Genomic DNA, 26,429 nt, shown 5'->3' with positions numbered 1-26,429 from the left:
ATGCAACAAATCTATCAAGCTGTTTTGTGTTCCCTCATCAGTGTCTGTCTATTTATCCCCTGTTTGTTTCTGCTTTAGTCATGGAGTTTTCAGTTCAGTTTACCAGTGTCGTTGTTTGTTTTTCCTGTTCTCTGTTTGATTGCCTTTTGGATTTTGACCCTTGCCTGTTTCTGGACTCACGATTTTGGATTACCCATTAAACTACCCTGCACCTGGATCTGTCCGTTGTCTCCGTGATTTACCGTGACAGAGCTACCCAAAAAGGCCTCTCCCAGCATTAGATTGAAACACTTGGTCGCTGGTCTGAAGAAGCTTTTCAGAACTACATCCGATCTAATCGCTTCCACATTAAAGAATACCAACAAACACCTATCAGCTAATTTCAGCTCCAGCTTGTTCTCCCACACGTACCTGCAAGCCACCATATCCAACTCAACTAATACCATCATTCCAATACAGTAGAATTTTTCTATCATTGCTGCAGCAGTGATGCACCTTGGCTCCCGCAGGAGCTCAGTTATTCTGGCCAATTCTTTCACTGCCGCAACAGTGATGTTCACTCAGCTCCTGCAGAAGCTCACTGGCTAATATATCCACTGCTGCAGGAGTGATGTCGCCTCTGCCCTTCAAACTAACCCACCAAACAGCATAATCAGCCTACGCAGTGCAATTTTTGTGGGTCATCAGTAATGTTTCTGGCTGCTGTCCTGCATTGGTTTGCAATTTTTGGCGAGTACTCTGGGTTTGGGGCAAATACCGAGTTCAGAGCCCTCTCCTCAGACAGCAGGCCAAATACAAGTACTGCTTCGCATACAACTTACTATCGGATTATTTGTAAGTGTGAACTCGTGAATTGCGAGTAATGTTCCACTTTACACGTATTATTGTTTGTTATATTGGACTGTTAAATAATTTAATCTGAAGTCTGTATTATTTACTTATTGTAATTGTTATTTATCTTTGTACAGACCACACACAAATGCTTCAGTAAAGTCATCAAAAGAAAGAACTGTGGTTGACTGAGTTCCTGGGTTCTGACCGGACCACCAGGGCGAGTGTTTCCTTTCCAACAATCCTAGAGATAAAATTAAAAAGTCCAAATCCTACAATCCTGTTATTTCTTTCTCTTCTGATCGTCTCATCACTTCTGGCTGTGTGAATCTGAATCATGAGATTTACATGAGATTCATCTATGATTCTGCAGATGGAGTAAATCAGCTCAATCTCTCAAAACAACTCAATCATATTTTCTGTTTAAACATTAAAACAGATGAATATGTTCTTTGGTTTTAACTATAAATCATTAGAGCTGCAGTTCAGTGTAAAGACTAACTCATACAGTGTTAATCAATGAAACATTCATTAACATTATGAATGATGCTCAATGCTGCTTTTTCCTTATATTACAGTCATGAGAGCATGTTTAGAGGTGAGAGAGACACTACGGTAAAACACATCAGCCTGTCCTGATTCAGATCAAACTGTGTTGAAGTAAATCATCAGGAGTAAATCAGATGATCAGGTACAAGAACTACTACAGAAGATTGAAGGAATGATGATGGAAAATGGTGGGAGATTTATCATGGAATGAATGAAGAGGACCAACAGCGAGTTAATATTGTCAATTACAGGTTGTTTTATTGTTATGTTGTAAATGACAATAATAGAAACATGGCAGTTTGTTCACTAAGTGTAAGTCACTAGTTTGTCACATTGACCTTAAGGGAAGAATCCACACAGTCTGTTTAAACAGTGATTTGATCGTTCTGTTGTAGTTTCAGGAGAAGATTCAGATTTTCCAAGCAGACACTAAGCAACCACCAAACTGTCCTGCCGCTTATTGTGGCTGTAAGACAACTATGAACTACTTATCATGATTTCAGACTGTGGTGATGTGGTTTCTCCACTGCATGGATCTTCATGTGTATCTTCAGGTGACTTTTAAAAGAGAAACTCTTTCCACACTGATCACACATGTGCGGCTTCTCTCTGCTGTGGATCCTCTCATGTGTTTTTAGATCTGATGACACACTGAATCTCTTGTCACAGTGTGAACACTTGTAAGGTTTTTCTCCAGTGTGAATTCTCTCATGACGTTTTAAATGGTTTGCTGTAGTAAAAGTCTTCTCACACTCAAAGCACATGTACTCTCTCACACCAGTATGAATTTTCTCATGTTCTTGTAAATATGACAGCCGTGAAAAACTCTTTCCACACACAGAACATGAATGTGGCTTCTCCTTTGTATGAACTCTCAGATGTCTCTTCAGGTTTGTTGCCCAGAGAAAGGTTTTGCCGCATTCATTACATTCGAACAGCTTCTCTCCGGTATGAACTCCACTGTGAATCTCAAGATTTTGTTTTGATGTAAAACTCTTCCCACATTGATCACATGTGAACGGCTTCTCTCCTGTATGAACTCTCATGTGAACATCAAGACTTTTTTTGGTTGAGAAACTCTTTCCACACTGAGTGCAGGTGAAAAATTTCTTGGCTCTTTTCTTTAAAAATTTATTTTTAGTCTTTGAGCGACTCAAAGGTTTTTCTCCAGGTTTGTCATGATGTTCCTCCTCCACTTCACTCAGTTCTTCACTCTCCTCCTTCACTTCCGTCAGCTCTGAAATGACAAAAATAGTTCATTTTCAGTATATTAAAGTGATTCAAAATGAGGATTATGAAGTGAAAGAACATAAAAGTGAACCTTCATGTACTGAAATAAACGACTGCTATGAAATATTCTGATCACTTTGATGCCTTTTTATATATTTACTATATGTAGCTGAAACAGTTATTATATTTAAAACATTAAAGACAAATCAGTGAGAACTATTCGATATTTTGATGAATGACACAATTATTGACATATCGACACCAACTTTTAGATTGATATTAATTTTGCAAAAACTATTTAGTTATTAAGGGTTGGTCACACTTTTTCTTTCACAGACTTCCACACATGTGAATGTGGGACACTGAAAACAAACTCAAGTGAATTTCTACCCTCAACCCTGTTATGAATTTTCCTAATCTTAAAACTGTGACGCCCAGGCAGTGACATCATCTGGGCTCTTTCTACAGCATGATGGGAGGACAAGGAAATAATCTCAATCCATCGTCTCAGTTTAACTAAGAATAACGTCTACATTTTATGAAAAATACAACTTTATCAGTAACTATAAATCAGCTTTTGCTTAAGTCAAACTTACAACCCTGTCAGCCATTCTGGAAAGTGAATTTACTTGATACACTTTGGTGTTTACTGATATTACTACTTTTTTATTTTGAAACATGTCTAAAATTTTGGTTACATTGTTGTACATTTTGAACCAGATATAAAATAAATGTAAAATAATCTGTACTTTGACCTGATGTTGACAATCAATATGAACATTTTTCAAATCTCACTTCACTGACCATTTGTTGAAAATGAGTTTAACTGCATATCTAAATGTGTAGTTGAATCTTTCTAACATGAATGTTGTTCAGCATCATGAATGAATGAAGAATAAACACCAACCTCTTTGTTCTTCAGTATCTTCAGTGTGTTTCATTCTGCAGGGTTCTGGATCACTCATGTTCTCACTGTCCTCTTTAATAAACTCAGTCTTTACTGGTTTCAGCTCTTCCTGATCTGATCGTCATCTGATTGGAATATCCCAGCATTTATTGATCCATTCCAGTGTGAGGAGCTTCACTGATGATGTGAGTGATGTGGGACGAGCTTCACTGATAATGAATCCCAGTGTGGGAGGAGCTGATCTGCCAAAATAAAATAAATTCATTCAATAATATCAGTTGCGGGGTTTGTTTTTATATTAAAAGATACACTCTAAAAACTGCTGTGTTAAATATGGACAAAACCAGGGATTGGGTTGTTTTCACCCAGCTATTTTTTTCAACCAATTTTGGATTTATTTTTTTAGCCAGCAATACAGTAATATAGTAAAAGGCATGTTTTTGCTCACCCCCAAATAGGGGCAAATGGGGTATTTTAAGATGAAACTTGACCAGACCAGAGACTTATATTACATCATGTGAAAGAGGGCATAATAGGTGCCTTTTAACCCAACCTGCTGGGTTTGTCCATATTTTACCCAGCTTGGGTTGTTTTTAACCCAGCATTTTTTAGAGTGTAACAGAATATAATGTTATGAAATGATTCCAAATATGGATTATGGTAAGAAAAACGGTTAAAACCACAAAGACAAAAATAACTGTACATATCTGTAGTCATCAAATCCCCTCAGTCTGTTGACAGCAATGAAATGATCTTTAAGTGTCAATTTACAGCAGATCTGAAGACATCAGCATAATAAATTAGGTGAAAACAGAAACTATTGACATGAAATAAAGAGTGTTTTCAGCAGTTTCTCTGTTAATATTGATGATCCTCAGACTATCAACACTCATTCAACAAGACATTCACATCATCTCACTTTATTCTGAGTGTTTGCTGTTAGAAACACATTATTGGAGTCAGGATATCTGAGAACATGCTATAAACTGCTTTAATGAAAGACAATACTGTTATTTCTCACAACATGACATGGATAAAAAAAAAAACACAAAAACAAACACTAATGACACTCATCTTCATCAACCACTGCTGCTAATAACTATGAATTAACTATAACCATGAAACATTGTTTGATTTTATGATAAGATTCATTGTAATAAAGTAATTAGATCTTTAACATGTAACAGTTTTATGTGCAGAAACTGAAAACTCTCCCCGTCTCAGACTCACAAATCCTGCTGGAAAGATCTAACTTAGAGAAAAACTCTGAGATTTTAGATTTCTACTTAAACTATTTGCAGTTTTTGTAAAGCTTTCACTGTATGGACATCATTGCATAAGGAACTACTTTGTCACTTCCTGGAACATGTTTTTATTTTTTGTTAATATGGTCATTTATCTAAAACCATTATAAATGTTTTGCTTTTGATTTAGTATGACGTTGTTACTAAACAGTGTTTATCTGAATGAATCTGAATGAATCTACGTTTTGAGCGAATCAATCGGATGAATCAATTATTCAGATGTGCACTCATAAAGAGAGCCATTTACTTCATTCCTGAAAGCCGTTTGAATGAATTGAATGATTGGAAAGGATTCAGTAACTCACTCATTAAGACATTTACTTCCACCTACTGGCAGTTTTAAATTCTTTTTTAGAGTATAACTTTAATAAATAAATCGTTTTTCCATATTAATAATTATCATTTACTCACCCTCATGTTGAATCAAATAAAATATTTAAAGCTACTTTTTGTAATGTCTCTTAGATGATCTTTTGGAGGTAATTTCTCAGACAAATTTTTGGGATTAAATTGTGGGATTAAATTGTGATTAATTAATCGCCATATTGTGTAATTAATTGAATAAATTAATTTATCTAAAACTAAATGTTTTGTTTTATTATGGTAAAATGTTTAGCAGTAGTGGTTGTTGAAGATGAGTGCCATTAGTGTTTGTTTTTGTATTATTGGTGTTTTATCCATGTCTTTAATTAAAGCAGTTTATGGGACTTCAATAATGTGTGTCTATCAGCAAACACTCAGAATAAAGTGAGATGATCTGCTAATGATCTTGTTGAATGAGTGTTGATAGTCTGAGGATCATCAATATTAACAGAGAAACTGCTGAAAACACTCTTTATTTCATGTCAATAGTTCCTGTTTTCACCTCATTTATTATGCTGATGTCTTCAGATCTGCTGTAAAGTGACACTTAAAGCTCATTTCATTGCTGTCAACAGACTGAGGGGATTTGTGGACCTCAATGAACAATTATTTTTGTCTGTGCTTTTAACTGTTTTTTCTTACAGTTCTTTACTACTTTTCTAGATATCTGTCATTATTTTAATGGAGAAACAGAACAAAGTTCTGAATTAGCATCAGTTGCTCTACGATAGACTGATATAAATTCTGAATGCAGTTAGTTTATGGGTGAAATACAAAAAGGGGTTAATATATCAGGCATATTTAGAACAAGAATCATTTGACAACATTCAAACACTGTATTGAAGGATCACAGTGCAGCCCAAAATACTCTTTAATTGACATTTAAAATCTTTATAAATCTTTATACCACTTTCTTTCAAACCACTAGCTTTCACTCATTTGTCAACAAGAAGTTTTTAAAGGGCACCTATTATGCCCCTTTTTACAATATGTAATATCAACACGGTCTCACCCCTATTCGTCACATACTGCCGTTTGGTCATTTCCCCCTCACGTCCATAATCCGACGTTGAGGGTACCCCTATTCGTCGCTTGACAACGTAGAAGGTCGCCTAATAGATTTGAGTGCAAATCCCTGATCTTTGAATTTTGACGAAATGGGGTTATCCATCCAGCGGTTTGCCTGCGCTGGAAAGTAGGTTTCAGGCGATTGATTTTATGCTGCAAATGTGTATTTTGCAGTAGCGTGCAAGCGCATATACCGTTAGAGTCATTCATTGGGGCGGTGATCATACATTTTCGTGGTGTCAGAAACCGCTATCACGTCTTTTTTTCTCTCTCTTTTTTATATAATTTTGGGCTAACCCCAGAGGAAAATTTTACTGCTCAAAGTATGCTTTTCTATAGCTCAGGAGACAAATGTGAGATTCTCATCTAAGCCTTATTTTAATCTCTATTTTGTCTAAAATGTTTCTCATACATTTCTCCTAAAATTCACTAGGAGCAATAGGTGAGACAGAATAATCAGAGGGAGTCATACCTGAGACTAAAAGGAGATGCCTTGCTAATCTCAATTCTGTGTTTTTAATGACTCCTTTATTTCTCCTTTGAAAAAGAAAATTAGCAATACTGGAGCAATATCCGAGTCTCTCGCTCACTCTCCCTCTCATTCACACAAACACACACGCACGCACATGAATTACTAATTCAATCATATGACCTTTTCCTCCTACCAGACTAGATTCACCATTCTAAACAACACAGATCATCCACTTCAGAACATCTTGATGGACCAAAGAAACAACGGACGGGAATGCTACTCTCTCTTCACTGCAGGACAGACAGAAGATCTATCCACAACCATCAGGCTTTAAAAATCTATAGCAAATGGCAGATTAGCTGATGTAATAAAGAAATAAAGAAATCTGAATCTGAATCTTTATTTAAATCAAAATAACATTAACAAATTTAAAGACATTTTAAAGACAGCAAAAACTGTTTAAACATGGTCATTACAAAATATGAACTAAAGTGCTTTTTTTTTGTAAAATTAACAAATTTAAAGACATTTTAAAGACAGCAAAAACTGTTTAAACATGGTCATTACAAAATATGAACTAAAGTGCTTTTTTTTGTAAAATTCTGTTTTTAAAACAGTAACAATTTTAACAATGTTATGAGCAGTGGCAGGCCAGGTTTACAACAATTCACAACAATAAACTTGAGTCTCTGACGCCAACATACATAATTTGAAAACAAGGACTTTTTGTGAACATTGTCATTTCAACAAATGTCCCATATTTACAGTGTTGTGGCCCTGATGCGGCATTTGTTTATGAATGCTTTTTTGACCTTACTTTTTTCAACCGGTGTCCAACCATCCAGTGTACTACAGCGCATGACGTAAGCTGCAAGCATAAAAGAAAAGAAAGCACAAATTACAGATTGCATTGAGTAACCGCAGTTACCACAACAGTATTGACAACTTTTTCATCCTGATACGACAAAATTCGCATTGTAATATCTCTATGGATCACACATTAGGAAATGCAGCAAAACTGTGAGGACAGTGAAACAATCATAACACACAACGTAGCTATGTGATATATGGGTATCCAACACCTCTTATTGGGTTCCCACACATTTTTTACCTATGAATTTTCACAACTTTTTCCACAAATTGTTAACAACCACATGAGCAACAAACTTACTTATAATTGCATTGACTTTGAATTTATCCAGGACTCTCTTCCCATCTGGCACCTTTCCGTGTTTCCCAAATGCCACAGCATTCTGGCACTCCTCTGCAGTAAAGAATTCATCAAAAAGAAGATGGAACAAGCGAAGGCAGTCCTTCTTTGCGGATGCATGGATTGCAGCCAGGTGAGTCGAGGACAAGAAGAGGCCACTTCCTGGATATAGCTCCTGCTGCCGAGATCTGCCTTTTGGAGCCCAAACACCAGCCTGAGGTTGGATCTGTTCCACTTTGTCCAGAAAACTTCTGAATGCATCGAGGTGCTCACCACCTGTGACACAAAAGATGTATATTACCTTACAGGGACACAGCAGCATTCATTAAGTAAAAAAAACAAAACAAAAGACAAGTTTTTAAAAAGTCCAAAATATTTCATGATTGGATAAGAGTTTTACCAAATTGTTAAAAGCTTTTAAGATTTAGCTTAAGCATCAAATAACTCCCAATGTCCAAAGTAAGACAATGTAGTAGAACTTTAAACATATACCAATATAAAAACATAATTACAATTTTATGTTGCACAATTTAATACACTAGATTATTACCCACGTTTTTTTTTTTTTACACAACTCTTCTGAATAGATATTAGGTGTGTTAGAAAAACTTTGAGAGAAAAAAAGAAGTGTTAAAAGAACAAGTAATTGCAACAGAGAAACAGAACATACTTACTTATGCCACACAGCACATCATGCAGTTTGGCCTTTTCCTCCACTAATTTTTCCACCTCTGTCTTGCATGCTTCGCATGGCTTCCACGATCTGTCTTCTGCTGACTCAGGCGAAATGAAACATGGTTCTCTTTCTGGAATTGGATCATGTTCGATGATTAAAGCATCTGCAGATGAGCTTGAAGTCTCATGTTCAGAGGTGCTTGTCTGGCTCTGGTCCCCAAGAACAGCAGGTTTTTGATGTGTATTAGGACTGTGCAACATTTTGAGGAAGCTTTCTTTGGCTGTAGGAGCTGGTGGCTGTCTCCGCTGATCCAAATCTGCCAAAACAGGCTGCTGTTGTGTTTGGTCTGAAGGTGTGGGTAGTGCTGTGTGAGGCTGGTGATGCTTTGAATACTGCGAAAGCCTGGAATTGTGTGGAATTGGAGACAGAGTAGTTCGATACTGGTTGAGCGACTGGAATGGTGAATGCTGGTAATGTTGTGGCGTATTTGGTGATGACTGGGAAACTGGAAGTTGGTACTGTGGCCAGGCAGTTGCATGCTGGAGCTGTGGCTGGACAGGTAGAAATGACTCTGTGGGTGGAGGCTGGTACACTGGCCAGGTTGTTGGAGGCTGAATGACATTTTGGTCCAAAGTATTTAGGTGATCCTGTGCAGAGGTGGACTGGCCTGCTTGAGGTAGGAATGGAAGGTTGTAGAATCTTTGTGCAGCTGCATCTCTTTTTTTCATGTCCTTCTTAGTCGCCTTCTTGGTATCCACCGTTTTGTCAGCTGTTCCAGTGAAGTCTACTGTAGCTTTGTAGAACTTATTGTCAGACCATCTTGCAAGTACTTCTTCTCCTGGTGTCAGATCTCTAAAGCAAGCGATGGGTTTATCATCTTTGTTAAGTATATCACAGAGATTAAAAATCTTTGCTGTGTATCCATCTTCAAAGGTCAAAAATACAAAAAGTCCTGAAAATGAACACAAAGTAAACAAAAAGGAGATTGTGAGTAAATCAGTGCAGGCTAAAAATCAATATTATTTAAACATGCTACTATATCTTTATTGTCTTATTTCTAACCCTCTTAGCAAAGCAACAAAATGACCTCTTCACTTTAGCCTTCGACTAGGATTAACTTTATTCTTTTAGCACTTTCAAATTTATTTGCTCCTGCAACTCTTTGATTTATGCACTCTCTATTCTATTTTTTCAATGTTTTTAATCCCTTTCATTATTTAATTATCACACATTTTATTTGTTTATTTATTTATTTATTTTACACATTGTCTATGAAGAGTATGGTGCAGGAATACTTTTTGTAAAGAACTTTGAGCTGCAATTCCTATACAAATTATTTTATCCCTTAAATTTTGAGATGACTCGCAAAATTCAGTCACTAAAATGTACAAATAAGTTTCACTCCTTTTTCATGACATTCCTTTAAAAATTCCTGTAGGCTATAATCAATATGTGTGCCTCAAGCTACCAATATACAGTATTTATAAAAATTCCAGTAATAAGAGACCAAATACTGACGAATATTTTGGTTAGTAAAGTGTCCAAAGTACGTTAAAAATAACCACTTAAACCAGTTTTAATACTTAACAAAATTAGCTAAGCCGTAGTATAGTAAAATAACTAAATTACGATCTTGGTTATCTCTGGGGGAGCTGGGGTCTGGTTCATACAAACTCATCTTTTTCGGAGGGTTTCGCGCTCTTCTGGGCAGTTTTGTATTAGTTCCTTCTGCACTCATTCTGTAAAATAAACAAAAGTACAACACATTTAATTATTGGGGTCTCACTGCACGAGATCAAATTTTTCCAATCACACACAATTTATGTAACTTAAAGAATGTATAGCTACAAAATACGACCAGTTTTTTCAGAGAGTATCAGAACCCGCATACACTCGCCATTTAAAATGCCTAAATTATGTTTTAAAAAAACATGTTGCTCATGGGATGATATTAGACTCAAAAAGATTAATGAATGCACACACAATTATCCATGTACTAGATAAATGTTATGAATGTATCTTACTAGCCACAAACAAATGCCATTCGATTTGTAGGCAATACCAGCTCGGTAATTCAGCGACTGCCATCTAGTGGTAGCTGCCTGCCTTTTTTTTTTTGAATAATGTTTATTACAAACTCTCGTGGAGACAACAGCATAAGAAAACCGGGCAAGGCATCAACAAAATGCAGATTTGACAATGGGAAAAAAATAAATACAAAAATAAATAAATAAAAAGAAAAAAAAAGAAAAAAAGGCATTATTCACAAAATAAAATATGTGTTACATGATCATAGCTGCCTGCCTTGCCTTTCAGTTGCGTGTGGATCATACAAGCTAAAAACTGCGGAAAGGAAGTCTCAAAATCCAAATGAACCGAACGCGATCCACTTGAACAACACGTCAATAAATGCATGCGTGTCACCTGATTCACAAATGCACAATTACTTATTGAATGAGCAATTTATGATTTATGAATGTAGAACAGAACAGTTTTATTCGCAAACATGTACAAATCGCTGCACAATCATTCAAACCCGAATTCCACAGATTCAAATTTGTTTGTGGCTAGTAGGATACATTCATAACATTTATCTAGTACATGGATAATTGTGTGTGCATTCATTAATCGTTTTGAGTCTAATATCATCCCATAGTTGCTTACCTTCTTTTGAGTCTTGCAACTGTTTTTTCCTCCATTCCGACTGCCCGCCGCAACTCCATACGTTAACTAACGCGCGCCTTAACCTCGTTGATTCAGCAGCGCCCCTCCACTGTGAATTAACCAATGAGGATGCAGCATTTGTGACTGATGGCGCTCTCTTCTAATGCTGACGTCGGGGCTGCATCATCTACAAGGTTCAAGGTTCACAGTGTTTTTGCGCCAACTGAAGCTAAAAAAAAACAAAACAAAGGTGGCGGTGCAGCATCTATAAGCGGTGAGTGACTTTTTAATAATAGAATAAACTTGTGTTTTCTTTGTAATTTAAGGTTTTTGTGAGCTTTGTAAATGTACAACACATTATCTTTTAGTACTTGATTTTTTGTTTTTACATAAAAAAAATCTAGTTTTATTTTTATTTCAGTTAACTGAAATAGTTCTTACACGCCCATTATTACAGTGTCATATAATTTTGTTTTCATTTACTACAATAATGAAACCCTTATAATGAAATGGTTAGTAAAATAAGTGATTGTCACATGCCAAGAGTTTTCACTTGTGCATTCTGTACCAGCTAATGAATGTTACAACTGCGATCATTTTCATTATGATCATAATTTAGTCAACTTTATGTTAATCAATTTCTATTTAATAGGAAAGGTTGCACGTGTGTATAATTATTCATTATTCATTATAATTATTCATATAATTATAACCCTTTTCAGTCTGAAAAAATTTAATATATTTTGTGCCCTTTTATGAACAATCTGTACCTTTTTTTTCTGTCAACCACAGGTTATTTTCCCTGCAGCCTCCGACTCCAGTCAATATTGCTCTTCCATAGAGGTTACTGATACATTTGATAGTAGGGGGGGGAAGTGTAACACTATTTAACACTGTGTATTAGACTGCACTGTCTATACCACCATCATCAAAGAAGAGCATCTTCTATATTTGTGTGTGTGTGTGTGTGTGTGTGTGTGTGTGTGTGTGTGTGTGTGTGTGTGTGTGTGTGTGTGCGTGCGTGCGTGCGTGTGTGTGTGTGTGTCTACAGTTGGAGCTACATATATTTATATTAATATAGAATGGCGCAGAAGTACAACTCACGCTGGAGGAGAAAGGTGAAGAGCCAGCAAAATACTTGCAAAAGATACAGAAGAAAGGTTGGGAAATTTACATTTTATTGTTTTTATATTGTCATCTGCAGTGATTGATTATAAGCACATTCACCCAAGTTCTGTATTTACGTACCATTTGAGGTGTTGGTACTTAACTTGCCACTTGATATTTCCACTCCACTACATTTTAGGGAAAAATAATATGGTTGCACTTTATTTTACAGTACGTGTACTTACATGTACTTATAGTGTACTTACAGTGTATTTATCTAAGAAAGTTCTGGTAATACAAGGTAACTACATGGGGTAGGGTTAGGTTTATGGGTAGGTTCAGGGTTAGTACCTAATTATTACATAGTTATTGTAATTACTATAATAAGTACATAGTATGTACATGGAGAACAGGACTGTAAAATAAAGTGCTACCAATAATATTTTAATGTTTACTACACTACATTTATCTGATAACTACCGGTATAGTTTCCATTTGCTTTACAGATTACATTAAACTTCAGAGTCAAAACAGCACATTTTCCGATTAATTTACATGAATGACTTAACTGATTCAGGTCAATAACAAATCTGATAATTGGCCAGGACATAATCAACCAACGCATACATGTAAATATTATGTAATTTACTTACACTTTTGAAACTGAAGTACATTTACTGTGATATCATATACTTTCATCTTCTACTAAAGTCTTTTTCATGTGGGTAACTAGCTTTTACCAAAGTCATATTTTAACAACTTCCCTTTTACTGAAGTGTGTCTTTCAGTTAATTTATAAAAATAAAAAAATAAAAAATATATATATATTTAGCTGCTATGTTCTTTACTCATCTACATTTCATCAGCTCCATTGGTTCTGACAATGTTCCTCAATAATTTTATATAACAATAAAATATTTGTTTGAAATGACAAGTCTGTTAAGATCACCTTTATATGTGGAATTAGCAAAATATTAAGAACATGTCTGACCTATGTAGTAGTGTTCTACAGCACTACAAAGTACAGTTTAAAAAATGGCCATCCAAGTAAATAATCACCTCTTTTAAACAGTTCCAATAAAATGTTAATATTTTAATCCCCATGAGGGGAGAATTTATAGCAGGATTTCCTACAGTATATACTGCATTGTTGTAACCTAGGTATGTCTTATAAATTTGCATGTGAGTGTTAAATATGCTTAATGTATTATCATTCTCGGTTTTCTGCAGGACACACAAGGACAGGAAAATAGAGGTAAAACATGTGCAAAAATGTAAAACAACTAACTCCATTTCCTTCAGTCTCCAAGATGGCATGTAGTTTATTTATTCTGTGGAAATCGCATGTTGCAAAGCTTTAAATTTTGATCGACTGGAGCGTTAATTCAAATAAAAGTTAATGTGTCCAATAAAACACTGTTACTGAAGTGAGACCTTCAAACCTCACTTGGGTTGTCAAGGGTTTACTGACAGCTCAGGTGATTATTATAACACTTTAATAGTCTAGTAATTAGTAATGTGTTTAGCATAAGTATAATGAAAAATAAACATGTTGAGACTAGTAAGCCATAAATTCACCAATCAAGTAAAAGCAAATTAATCAATTGTTTTTTTTTCTAGAAGCAACAAACTGGAGGTCAGATGATTGCAGCACCGAGCAAGTGACCAGATCTGCTAATTTGGAAGATTCTTCAAACACAAATGTGTGTAACATCCATTACGCCAACCATTCATCCCAATGCTATGGACACACAAGTGAGATGCATCACTCTGATCTTAATGTTGAATCAGAGCCTGAACAGCCTATTTACATGGAAACATTTCCTGAGCACCTACCTGAATTTGTTGAAGAAGGGACTTTAGATGACAATGCGTTATTTGATGAAGACTTTTCAATTGATGATGACCTCTCATTTGAAGACAGTTTTGAGCTTAACCTAGAGGAGGGAACAGAACTCGAAAGCTCTACAAAAACTGTAGATCATCCACTGTACAGAAATGCACCAATTTCTGTTGCAGAGAGTCTTCTCCTCATAATGACTTTTGCAAACAGACACAAAATAACAGGAAAAGCTCTCAGTGATTTGCTTACATTAATATCTCTGCACTGCCCCTCTGATACACAGACTGAGTGTCTTAAAAATTTACACAAATTTAAACAGTTATTTGATGATCCCTCCTCTCTGCTTTTGCACACATATTGTAGCTCATGCTTCATGATTGTTGAGAGTATAGACACCCAGTGTAAAACCTGTGAAGCCAATGTGTCGATGGAGGGGTCAACCTCCTATTTTATTGAGGTTCCCATTGAAGCACAACTGAAGAGATTGTTTGCTCAGGAAGGTTTTGAAGAAAAACTTAAGTTCAGGTTTAATAGACATAAAAAATGTCATGACAGTATTGAAGAAATATATGACGGAAAAACCTATCAGAAATTAACTACTTGCAATGGGCCTCTCAGTGATTCCAGAAACATTTCGTTAATGTGGAACACAGACGGTATACCTATTTTTAAGTCTTCAAAGTTTTCTGTTTGGCCTTTTTATTGTGTCATAAACGAGTTAAATTTTGTTGAACGCACAAAACGAGAAAACATGATATTTGCAGGTGTTTGGTTTGGGGATTCAAAGCCGTCAATGTTGACATTCCTTGAACCACTGTGTGGCACTCTGAACAAAATTGAAAGAGAAGGAATTTCTCTTCAGTTTGCAGGAGCTCAAGAACCTTTCATATGCAAAGCCTTTACAATTGCAGGAACCTGCGATTTGCCTGCAAAAGCTTTGGTACTTAATACTGTTCAATTCAATGGACATTTTGGGTGTCTAAAGTGTGAACAGCCAGGTCAAACAGTGAAGACTGGAGAGAGAGGTCATGTCCATGCCTTTCCTTTCCAGAAGACAGATCCAAAAGGCCCGCCTCGTACTCACAAGGGGTTTGTAGATTATGCTAAGATGGCCTATGATTCCAACAGCGTTGTTCGTGGGGTGAAGGGACCTACGTTTCTCAGCAGACTAACAAGCTATGATTTGGTCTTGGGCACAGGTATAGACTACATGCATTGTGTACTACTGGGAGTAATGCGTCTATTGATGTTTTTGTGGTTTTCCACAGAGTTCTCTTGATGTGCATTCAGTATGGTCAGATCAATCAAAGAAGTTGACAAACGTCTGGAAGAAATAAGGCCACCATTTATGATTCGATTCCCTCGTTCTGTGTCTTCTCACAGGATGTTCTTTAAAGCATCTGAGTATCGGTCCATTTTGCTGTTTTTCGGGCCAGTTGTATTCCGGGGCATTCTTGCAGGACTGTACTACAACCATTTCCTGCTCCTTAGTGAAGCAATCTTTATTCTTCTGATGGAGTCAATAACCCCTGCTCAAATAGATCATGCTGAGAAACTACTCTGGAATTTCTGTTCTCAAATGAGTGGACTCTATGGTGAGCGATACATGACAGCCAATTTGCACTTACTTGTCCATTTAGCTGATAGTGTAAGAGCTCTTGGACCTCTGTGGACACACTCTTGCTTTCACTTTGAAGACAAAAATGGGTACTTGCTCCGTCTTATACATGGAACCCAGAATATACCTGCCCAAATGGTAAATGCTGTAAAGACTATACAATATCTCCCTAGCATCACACAAAACATAAAGCTGAACATAGTAACTACTGAGTTTTTGGCCAGAATGACAAATAGCAATAGTTATCAACCAAGTAATGTTGTCAATATTGTGGCCATGTTAGGGGCATCATTCAATAGATGTCTTGAAACTGATGATATTTTTCTTCTGGAACAGTTTCTTGGTCAGGCTTTACATAGTAATGTCGTCAAGGCATATAACAGAGCTCAAATAGGGAAAATAATTTACACTTCCCAGCAGTATGTCAAAGCCAAAAGACGAAACAATTACACAGTGTTATTTTGTGATGGTGCGCAGATCAAATATGGACAGATTAAATTATTGTGTTCCTACAAAGAACCCAATGAAGGTCAGAATGAGATAAAACTTGCGTTTTTGAATGAATTTGCAGTTGCAAGCATAAATCTTCTACAAGATACTTTGACAGGTGGAACGTGTTTCCATATTGTTAGCCTCCTGGAAGTTCCTGTGAGAAAGACAGTGGTAGGACTTGAAAGTATTTTGGCAAAGTTGATGTTCATTGATTTGTCCTCGATGCCTGGTATTGTGTTTGCTGCACATTTCCCTAACAAACTTGAAAGGGACTAAAGATATTATAAAGTCAAAGATATGATCTTATTTTGAACAAAAGGGCCCATGATTTAACTAGTTGAAAATCCCTACTGAAAATGTAAAATATGTTGATGGACAACTGTGATGCCATCTCAACTGTTTTATATGGGCAAATCTATTGTCATACAAAAAGGTCACTTTGGGGCTAACATGAGAAGATGCATACATCTGAATATACAACATTAAAATTATTAATGATATGAGTTTTTGGCAGTTAAACTTTGATACATCTGAAATGTTGAAATTGTAATTTCTTTGCTCTCAAGTTACCAATAAATTACTGTTTTTAATTTTGCAATGTGTTTTGTGTGGTTAATAAAATTATTTTACTGAATTACATGCAGTGAAATATTTCAAATCATTTATAGAAAATAATATAAAAGAAGAGGGTCTTTGTAGCCTAAAATAAAAGATTTACAATTAATTTATTCATACAGGAATACATTATATTTAAAAAATCATGTGGATTAAGATATCATATGAAACAACCAAGACAGTGATCCAAGTCTTAGAATTCAATGAGCACTTGTGGAAATCTCTTCCTTTGCTCTATCTGAGTTAAGCATGAGATGCATGAATTGAAGCTGGGATAAGAGTATATTGAGTTCATGGAGAGAACTCTGTCTGAGATCACAAAGAGACACAGAAGTTGAGAAACTCTGAGCATTATATTAGAGCTTGTTGAGATCTATTCTGAAACTTAAAAGGAGACTAAATTGAGATTTAGTACATCTTATTGCTCCAGAGAAAAGCCTGAGACACAGGAGAAATAAACCTTTGTCTCAGTTTGGTGTCATATGGATCTCAAAGTTGTCTAGGAGAAATAAATGAAACATTTTGGAGATCTCTTTTCAGATTTTCTTTTCCTCTGGGACGTTACATTAAAATGACATATTTACAGGAGTGTGTACTTGCTGTATGCTTAAAGCATGCCTTAATTAAGGTGGGATGTTTTATAATTTTCGATCACATACTGCCGTTTGGTCATTTCCCCCTCACGTCCATAAGCCGACGTTGAGGGGTAAGTTACCCATATTCGTCGCTTGACAACGTAGAGAGGTCGTCCTATGTTTGAATGCAAATCCCAAATCTTTGTATTTTGACGAAACTGGGTTATCCATCCAGCGGTTTGCCTGTTATAGAAAGTAGTATGGTTTCAGGCGATTAATTTTAATGCTGCAAATTGTGTATTTTGCAGTAGCGTGCAGCGCATATACCGTTAGAGTCATTCCCCAGCTAACCAAAATACGTGACTGTTACGTAACTGCAACGTAATTTGGTGACCAAACTTTCGTCGTGGCGACGTAACTGGCAACCGGAAAAGTGAAAGGTGCGTATACGTCGCCACAACGTAACTTTGTGACGTTGCCAGTTAGTAACTGCGACGTCGTGGCAACGTTGTGTATCAATAGTTGTGTGTTGGTCATCCGTTGGTAATTCTTATATTTATTTATTTTTCTATGGTCGGACATGCAGTAGTTTAACCTAATTTATGTCCTCATTTGCCCAAACTAATGTAAAGGCTATTCAGACTCGAAATGAATTCAATTCATTTATTTTGAAAAACACACAGAACATGAACAAAACTCCCAAATAAAAATAATAAAATACACTCAAACTATAAATAAAAACATATAGCCTACAGCGAAACATAAAATAAAAGCATTCAAGACGTTTTGCTCTCAGTATCATTAAAAACATATGTTGTGCTAACTTAACATTTTGCTAACATATATTTCAGACGATCAAGGAAATCACAGAGGTAAAAATATTTACAAAAGTACTTAAAGTAGACTGTGGGTAATGTTACTTAACCAATCTGACGCAGTTGTTGAACTTCATTGCTATAAAACTGACGAGAAACACGGAGAAACGTCGACGCTGTCCTCTCCAGCAGCTTGAATGTTTTCCCGGTTGCCATGGCAACTCTAACGGCCACCTGCACTAACGTAAACATAACAATAAAAAAAGGTTTTGCGTCTTTCCAAAGTTAACTTTATACATTTTTATAAAAGCCATTTATTCGTTGTCACCTCGGAAAAATAAATTCTTCTCTCAGAAAAATTAACTTTACACTCTTGTCAACATACTGTGGGCACGCGCGCACTCCATTTGTGGAGGCGCGCGCTGTATGTCACGTCACTATATATAAAAAGCAGTCATCCATACTCTGATTTGGTGAAAAGAAACTTTTTGTTTTTCTTAAGGGACATTTCAGTCTTGTGTCTGACATTTAGTTACACGTTTTATATTGCAAATTCTGGTAATAATAACATATAAAGAATGTGTAAATGATGGTAATGAAATTACGAGCACATGACGTTGCTGTTACGTTGCCAGTAAGTCATGGAATGACCATTATATTACGAATAGAGGACGTATCTGGAACGTCCTTGGTAATCTTGTAACGTTAGGAGAACGTACTGACGACGTTGTGATATGGTAATTTGATGGTAATATTATTACGGGCATACAACGTTGTAGTTACGTTACTAGTAAGTCATGGAATTACCAATATATTACGAATAGAGGACGTATCTGGAACGTTCTTGGTAATCTTATAACGTTAGGAGAACGTACTGACGACGTTGTGAGATGGTAATCTGAAGGTAATGAAATTACTGGCATGCGACGTCGTAGTTACGTTGTCAGTTAGTAAGTCATGACATTACCAAAAAGTACGAATACATTACGTAACTGTTACGTCGTGTGTTAGCTGGTTCATTGGTGTGGGGTCGCCATACATTTTCGTGGGGCAGAAACCCTTGTCTAAATCGGTATCACGACTTTTTTTAAGCTTAAAAATATAATTGACACACACTTTTGATAAAATCTTTGATCTATGTCCTTGAGTAACCTCAAACGCGCATATGTATTGGCGTCGTGAAAAAATGCGGAACTACCTGCTATTACTGGCTGTAGTTTCAAGCCTCTGGCCAAAAAAAATTTTATTTTACAGAATAAAAATGCATAAATCTCTCATCTCGGGCTGATATGAAGGGGGAAAGCACGGTAATTCGCAAATACTAGTGTAGGGCTGGGCGATGTATCGAATGCTTTTGTCACGCGCATTTCTTCAGTAAAGCCGGTTCCCTGATTAGTTCACTGATAAGACACGCAATATCGCGTTCAATATCGATATGTATCGCCGTCGATATTGAGCGCGATATTGCGTGTCTTATCAGTGAACTACGGCTCTGTCTATTAAATGCTGCTTCATTTGAAAGCAGGTGATGGCAATTTAGCGGCAATCAGGGAACCGGCTTTACTGAAGAAATGCGCGTGACAAAAGCATTCGATACATCGTCCAGCCCTATACTAGTGGTATTCTACTAATACAAAGCTTAATGCTAAATCCTGAAGTATCCCTTTAATAATGTGGACAATATGTCTGAGAAGATCTGATCAGAGGTAAAGAAAAAAAATTAATATCTGATTTGCCTGCAGTCTGAACATAGTCAAAGTGCTTTGTGACGCACAACTTACCTTTAAATGTGTTGATTTGTCGTCCCTCGATGAAGGCTTTGTCTTTGTCCGACAATATGTGTTCTTTTGCATCCTGCTCAGGTTTTATTCTCGTCTTTCTCACCATGTTGACTAAAAACACTCCAGGTAACATGAAGAGTATATGTTTTTTTTATAAGAATTCTTTATATAAAGTATGTTACTGTCAGACTGTAGTTAAGTCTAATATATATAAACTGAATTTACATTCTATTATGATAGAGACATATTAGAAATATATAACATAAACATACCTTAAGCAAAATAACTGATTGTATTACCGAATATAATATATATATATATTAAAAATAATAATAGATAATACAGTCAGTCATTTTGCTTAAGGTATGTTTATGTTATATATTTCTAATATGTCTCTTTCATATTACTGCAAATTCATTAACGTTAGACCTGAGTGAAAAAAAATGATTTCTCGATTCTCATTTTTTATTAGAAACTATCAATCCCCAGAATCGATTAGTCTTTGCTGTTATCAGATGGTGAATGAAAATAACACTGTAGCTCACCTCCCATTACAGTCACTTTGGAGTTTGTTACTTTTGATAAGAAAAACTAATACGTAATTATGTGTCTATGAACCACAAAATAATTTTGTTTGTACCTTAAAAAAACACCAAAGACGCCATTTTAGCCGCTAATAGGCTAGTACCTTTGACTGATGTTAACCCGATTAGCTGCCATGTTTAAAGGTAACTAGTTAAAACTGTCTGACTCATAACACACTGAGCTATGTACTATTATAAGTAAATACACTTACCTTTGACATGATCAAGTGAAAATCTCCCGTTATAGCTCACCAATTTCGCTGGAATTGTGCTAATTAATCTTAATTATTATTGTTATTAATCTCTCCGTCACACCTCGCATCAAGACGATTGAAGATCAGAGGCGGGGCGAGCTGACGGTCACGATGCCAAATCCAGCCAATCACTGACGAGGATTCCAGTGTTCCACCAATGAATCGCGCGCTTGGGCGGGTCTAGGTGTATGAAATGTGTATGAAACCGCAGTAGCACCAAATTTTCAATAGGGGGAGATTATACACACTGAGCATACACACGTACACAGAAAAACGGGTACAACGTGTTTATAAGGACATATTGAGAAAATGCGGGAGGTGGTTAGGAACAACCTTATAAGCCTTTCTGCACTGCTCGACTTATGAGGACATCAGCACTGTCCTCATAGTTACGGTGTGTCCTCATAGAGTCGGTACGTATTCATGCATTTTGTCCTCATAATCCGGCCGCACCAACGCACACACACACACACACACACACACACACAATTTAGGTTTTGGTTCCTTGTGGGGACATTGGCGTAAATTCCATAGGTGTAATGCATTTTATACCGTACAAACTGTACATCCCACTATGTGGTCGAACTCAGATTTATATTATATCGTGGGGACATTTAGTCCCCACAATGTAATATAAACAAAAACACACACACACACACACACACACACTCCTGTCTACTTACCTCATTCATTCTCTGTATCGTTCCTCCCAGCCATTGCCGCTATTGTAGTAGCGGGTACACACACAATCACAATAGCACATGGACATTCTCCCATTTCTCCATACATTCTGGACATTCCATATCCATTTCCTGGTCATTTTATACACCTACACAGCACTTGTCGTCTTGTTTCGTCTCTGTGCTGTTTGTTGATGTGGGCATAGTTAGTCTTCCGATGGGAAATGCTGCGCTGGCCAAACCGAACGATCGAGCGGTGGCTGCTTATGACGTCACGGCCTGGTCGCGCCGGCGCACCGCAACCGGAAGCTGACGAAACCATTGTCCAATGTGAATAGGTGTTTGAGTGTGTATTGAAATGTCCAGTTTTTTAAATGTATTATGTGTGATTGGATTATGTGTTTATTATTTATATATATATTTAGGAATTATTGTTGTTTTATCATACTGAATATCAAATAGATTAAGTATTTTGAATGAGTATTATGTTTATATGTACCCAAAGATGGGCGGGGTTTGGCCTATAAAAGCCAGGCCAAACATAAAGACAGTACTTGTTTACCAAGTCGACGCAAGAGTGCTACTGTAGTGCCTCGAGCAAACTCAAGACCCCTTTCTTTTTGTATATTGTGGATACCTGTGTATATATATCGTTGTTGAATTATTTTCTGGTTTATTTTTCCTTTTTGTTGTTTTTTTGGTACTTTGGGGGGTTTTTTTGTGGACACTGTATATATTCTTCACTGTGCACTAACTTTTGGCACTGTAAATAAATTATACTTTGCACAAAAAGTGCTTTTGCGAGTAAGCCATCATTTTTACATCCCCTCACGGACTTTCACTTCCTCCCCGAAGGCAAGCTGGTGGGCTTGTCTTGATCACACCGGCGTTCTAGAGCAACACTGAAAATGTCCTCTTTGGATAATTAAACACAAATAAACGCAACATGCAGTATTTTAATGAAGGTTTTTATTATAAAGGGAAAACTAAATCCAAACCCAAATGGCCCTGTGTGAAAAAGTGCTTGCCCCCTAAACCTAATAACTGGTTGGACCACCCTTAGCAGCAACAACTGCAATCAAGCGTTTGTGATAACTTGCAATGCGTCTGTTACAGCGTAGTGGAGGAATTTTGGCCCACTCATCTTTGTAGAAATGTTGTAATTCAGCCACATTGGAGGGTTTGAGCATGAACCGCATTTTTAAAGTCATGCCACAGCATCTCAATAGGATTGAGGTCAGGACTTTGACTAGGCCACTCCAAAGTCTTCATTTTGTTTTTCTTCAGCCTTTCAGAGGTGGATTTGCTGGTGTGTTTTGGATCATTGTCCTGCTGCAGTACCCAAGTTCACTTCAGCTTCAGGTCACGAACAGATGGCATTGTCCGTCAGGATTTTTTGGTAGACAGCAGAATTCATGGTTCCATTTATCACAGCAAGTCATCCAGGTCCTGAAGCAGCAAAACAGCCCCAGGCCATCACACTACCACCACCATATTTTACTGTTGGTATAATGTTCTTTTTCTGAAATGCTGTGTTACTTTTATGCTAGACGTAATGGGACACACACCTTCCAAAAAGTTCAACTTTTGTCTCGTCAGTCCATGGAGTATTTTCCCAAAAGCCTTGGATATCATCAAGATGTTTTCTGGCAAAACTGAGACTTTATGTTATTTCGTCTTGGAACTCTGCCATGCAGGCCATTTTTGCCCAGCCTCTTTCTTATGGTGGAGTCATGAACACTGACCTTAACTGAGGCAAGCGAGGCCTGCAGTTCTTTGGATGTTGTTGTGGGGTGTTTTGTGACCTCTTGGATGAGTCGTTGCTGTGCTCTTGGGGTAATTTTGGTCGGCTGGCTACTCCTGGGAAGGTTCATCACTGTTCCATGTTTTCACCATTTGTCGATTATGGCTCTCACTGTGGTTCGCTGGAGTCCCAAAGCTTTAGAAATGGCTTTATAACCTTTTCCAGACTGATAGATCTCAATGACTTTCTTTCTCAGTTGTTCCTGAATTTCTTTGGATCTCAACATGATGTGTAGCTTTTGAGGATCTTTTGGTCTACTTCACTTTGTCAGGCAGGTCCTCTTTAAGTGATTTCTTTACAGGTGTGGCAGTAATAAGGCCTGGATGTGCCTAGAGAAACTGAACTCATGTGTGATAAACCACAGTTAAAGGCATAGTTCAACCAAAAATGAAAATTTGATGTTTATCTGCTTACCCTTACAAGCAGGCATCCAAGATGTAAGTGACTTTGTTTCTTCAGTAGAAGACAAATGATGATTTTTAACTCCAACCGTTGCCGTCTGTCAGTCAAATAATGGGAGTGAATGGGAACTTGGATCAATAAGAGTCAAAAAACCTTGCATAGACAAATCCAAATTAAACCCAGCAGCTCGTGACGACACATTCATGTCCTAAGACATGTAACAATCGGTTTGTGCGAGAAACCGAACAGTATTTATATAATTTTTTACCTCTAAAACACCACCATGTCAAACTGCGTTCAGCACTCGCTTAGTGAGGTCTGACAACGGCAGTGATGTCTCGTGTATATACTTCAATGAGTGCTAGACATCACTTCCGCTGACAATCAGACCTCACTAAGCGAGTGCTGGTTGGACATGGTGGTGTTTTAGAGGTAAAAATGATATACTGTTCGATTTTTCACACAAACCGATCGTTTCGTGTCTTAGGACATCAATGTGTTGTCACAAGCCGCAGGGTTTAATTTGGATTTGTCTTTCGCCCATTCACTCCCATTATTTGACTGACAGACGGCAGCGGTTGGAGTTAAAAATCATCATTTGTGCTTTACTGAAGAAACAAAGTAACCTACATCTTGGATGTGCTGAGGGTAAGCAGATAAACATCAAATTTTCATTTTTGTGTGAACTATCCCTTTAAGTTGTGTTTCAACAGCGGGGGCATGCACTTTTTCACACATGGCCATGTGGGTTTGGATTTAGTTTTTCCTTCATAATAAAAACTGCATGTTGTGCTTACTTGTGTCATCTTTGATTCATATTTAAATTAGTTTGATGATCTTAAACATTAAAGTGTGACAAACATCCAAAAAAAAAATACATTTTTTCTTTGTTTTGTGGTTATTTGTTGTATCTGCACTCATTCAAACAGTTTTAGGAGGGAAAATAACAAACATTATTTGTGTAGCCTGCCTTTAGGCAGAGTGTTACAATCTTCACTGCATGTATAGTTATTACCAAACGAACTATAAAACACAGCTCTTCCACTTTTCATTTCCATTTTAAAAATATTAACCATAAGTGGCAATATGTCCATATAGTCTGCAAATATAAAACATACCCCTCACTCTTTTTGTTAAATGTCAGTTTTAATGGCCAACAATAGCCAAATACCCATTATAAAAGTACAAGCAATAGGTATAAGAAGCTACAATAAAAAATAAAGCAAACAATTCAGTCAAACATACAAAACCAGCACTCTAGTAGGCTACAACAGTAAACTATAATGCCTAACTATATGAAGTTATGAGATTAAACTTTTAGTTCAACAAATTATACATTTATGAGACCAAAGATCACCCATTAGATTTACAAAAGATGAATTATATTATCTTTAACCACTACAGAGTCATGAGACCAGCGTCAGAGCCAAACGTCAGAAGGATTAGCTGAGGTTAGGCTGTTCTCTGTGGGGTACATGAGCGCTGAGCGCCCGGTGATTGCCTGGATCTCACAACTCCAAATAGGTGCTTCTTTTTATCAGTAAACTCCAAATTTGAGCTTTTAAACCAGTACATTCCTACATGCCTGAACACTCTTAATTTTACATATCATGACATAATAACAGTAATATGTTTAAATTTCACAGGTTTTCTGCTATACTAATGACGCTTACTGGTTAGTGCGTGATGCATTCTGGGATACCTGGCTGTCTCAAGTCCTCACAAGTCACCTCTCGATGCATCCTCTCATGTGTTTTCAGTGATCCTGACTGACTGAATCTGTTGTCACAGTGTGAACACTTGTAAGGTTTTTCTCCAGTTTGGATCCTCTCATGTGCTTTCAGAGTTGATAACTGACTAAATCTCTTGTCACAGTGTGAACAATTGTAAGGTTTTTCTCCAGTGTGAATTCTCTGGTGCACTTTTAAATGGTTTGCTGTAGTAAAAGTCGTCTCACACTCAAAGCACATGTACTCTCTCACACCAGTGTGTGTTTTCTGATGTTCTTGTAAATTATACAGCTGTGAAAAACTCTTTCCACACACAGAACATGAATGTGTCTTCTCCTTTGTATGAACTGTCAGGTGTCTCTTCAGGTTTGATGACTTTAGAAATGTTTTGTCACACTGATCACATGTGAACGGTCTCGCTCTGGTGTGGATCCTCATGTGTGCTTTAAGACTTGATGATCGTGTGAAACTCTTCCCACACTGACTGCATGTGTGTGGCTTCTCTCCGGTGTGGATCGTCATGTGTTCTTTAAGGTCTGATGATAGCGTGTAGCTCTTCCCACACTGATCACATGTGAACGGTCTCTCTCCGGTGTGGATCCTCATGTGTGCTTTAAGGCTTGAAGATTGACTGTAGCTCTTCCCACATTGATCACATGTGAACGGCTTCTCTCCTGTATGAACTCTCATGTGAACCTCAAGATGTTGTTTCTTTGAGAAACTCTTTCCACACTGAGTGCAGGTGAAAGATTTCTTGGCTCTTTTCTTTAGAAATGTCTTTAGTTCTTCACTCTCATTGCTTTCTTCCATCAGGTCTGAAATAAGAGGAAAACATTTCATTTAAATTTTCAGTAC

At 36.9% G+C, this 26,429-nt stretch overlaps 1 protein-coding gene across 1 annotated transcript in view; it reads right to left on the bottom strand.

Moving 5' to 3' along the window:
• The window catches only part of LOC137005681 (uncharacterized), a 1,355,627-nt gene that overhangs the window by 1,025,135 nt on the left and 304,063 nt on the right, over positions 1–26,429 (bottom strand). Inside the window, exons 8-9 of the mRNA XM_067366462.1 lie at positions 25,568–26,389; positions 1,908–2,494 (exon numbers count right to left, since the gene is read on the bottom strand). Of these exons, the coding sequence (XP_067222563.1) occupies positions 1,908–2,494; positions 25,568–26,389 (1,409 nt within the window). The remainder of the gene's footprint in view (positions 1–1,907; positions 2,495–25,567; positions 26,390–26,429) is intronic.

The sequence above is a fragment of the Chanodichthys erythropterus genome, chromosome 3 (assembly GCF_024489055.1).
Source record: "Chanodichthys erythropterus isolate Z2021 chromosome 3, ASM2448905v1, whole genome shotgun sequence".
Classification (NCBI taxonomy): Eukaryota; Metazoa; Chordata; class Actinopteri; order Cypriniformes; family Xenocyprididae; genus Chanodichthys; species Chanodichthys erythropterus.
This window is presented reverse-complemented; position numbering and strand designations above follow the sequence as displayed.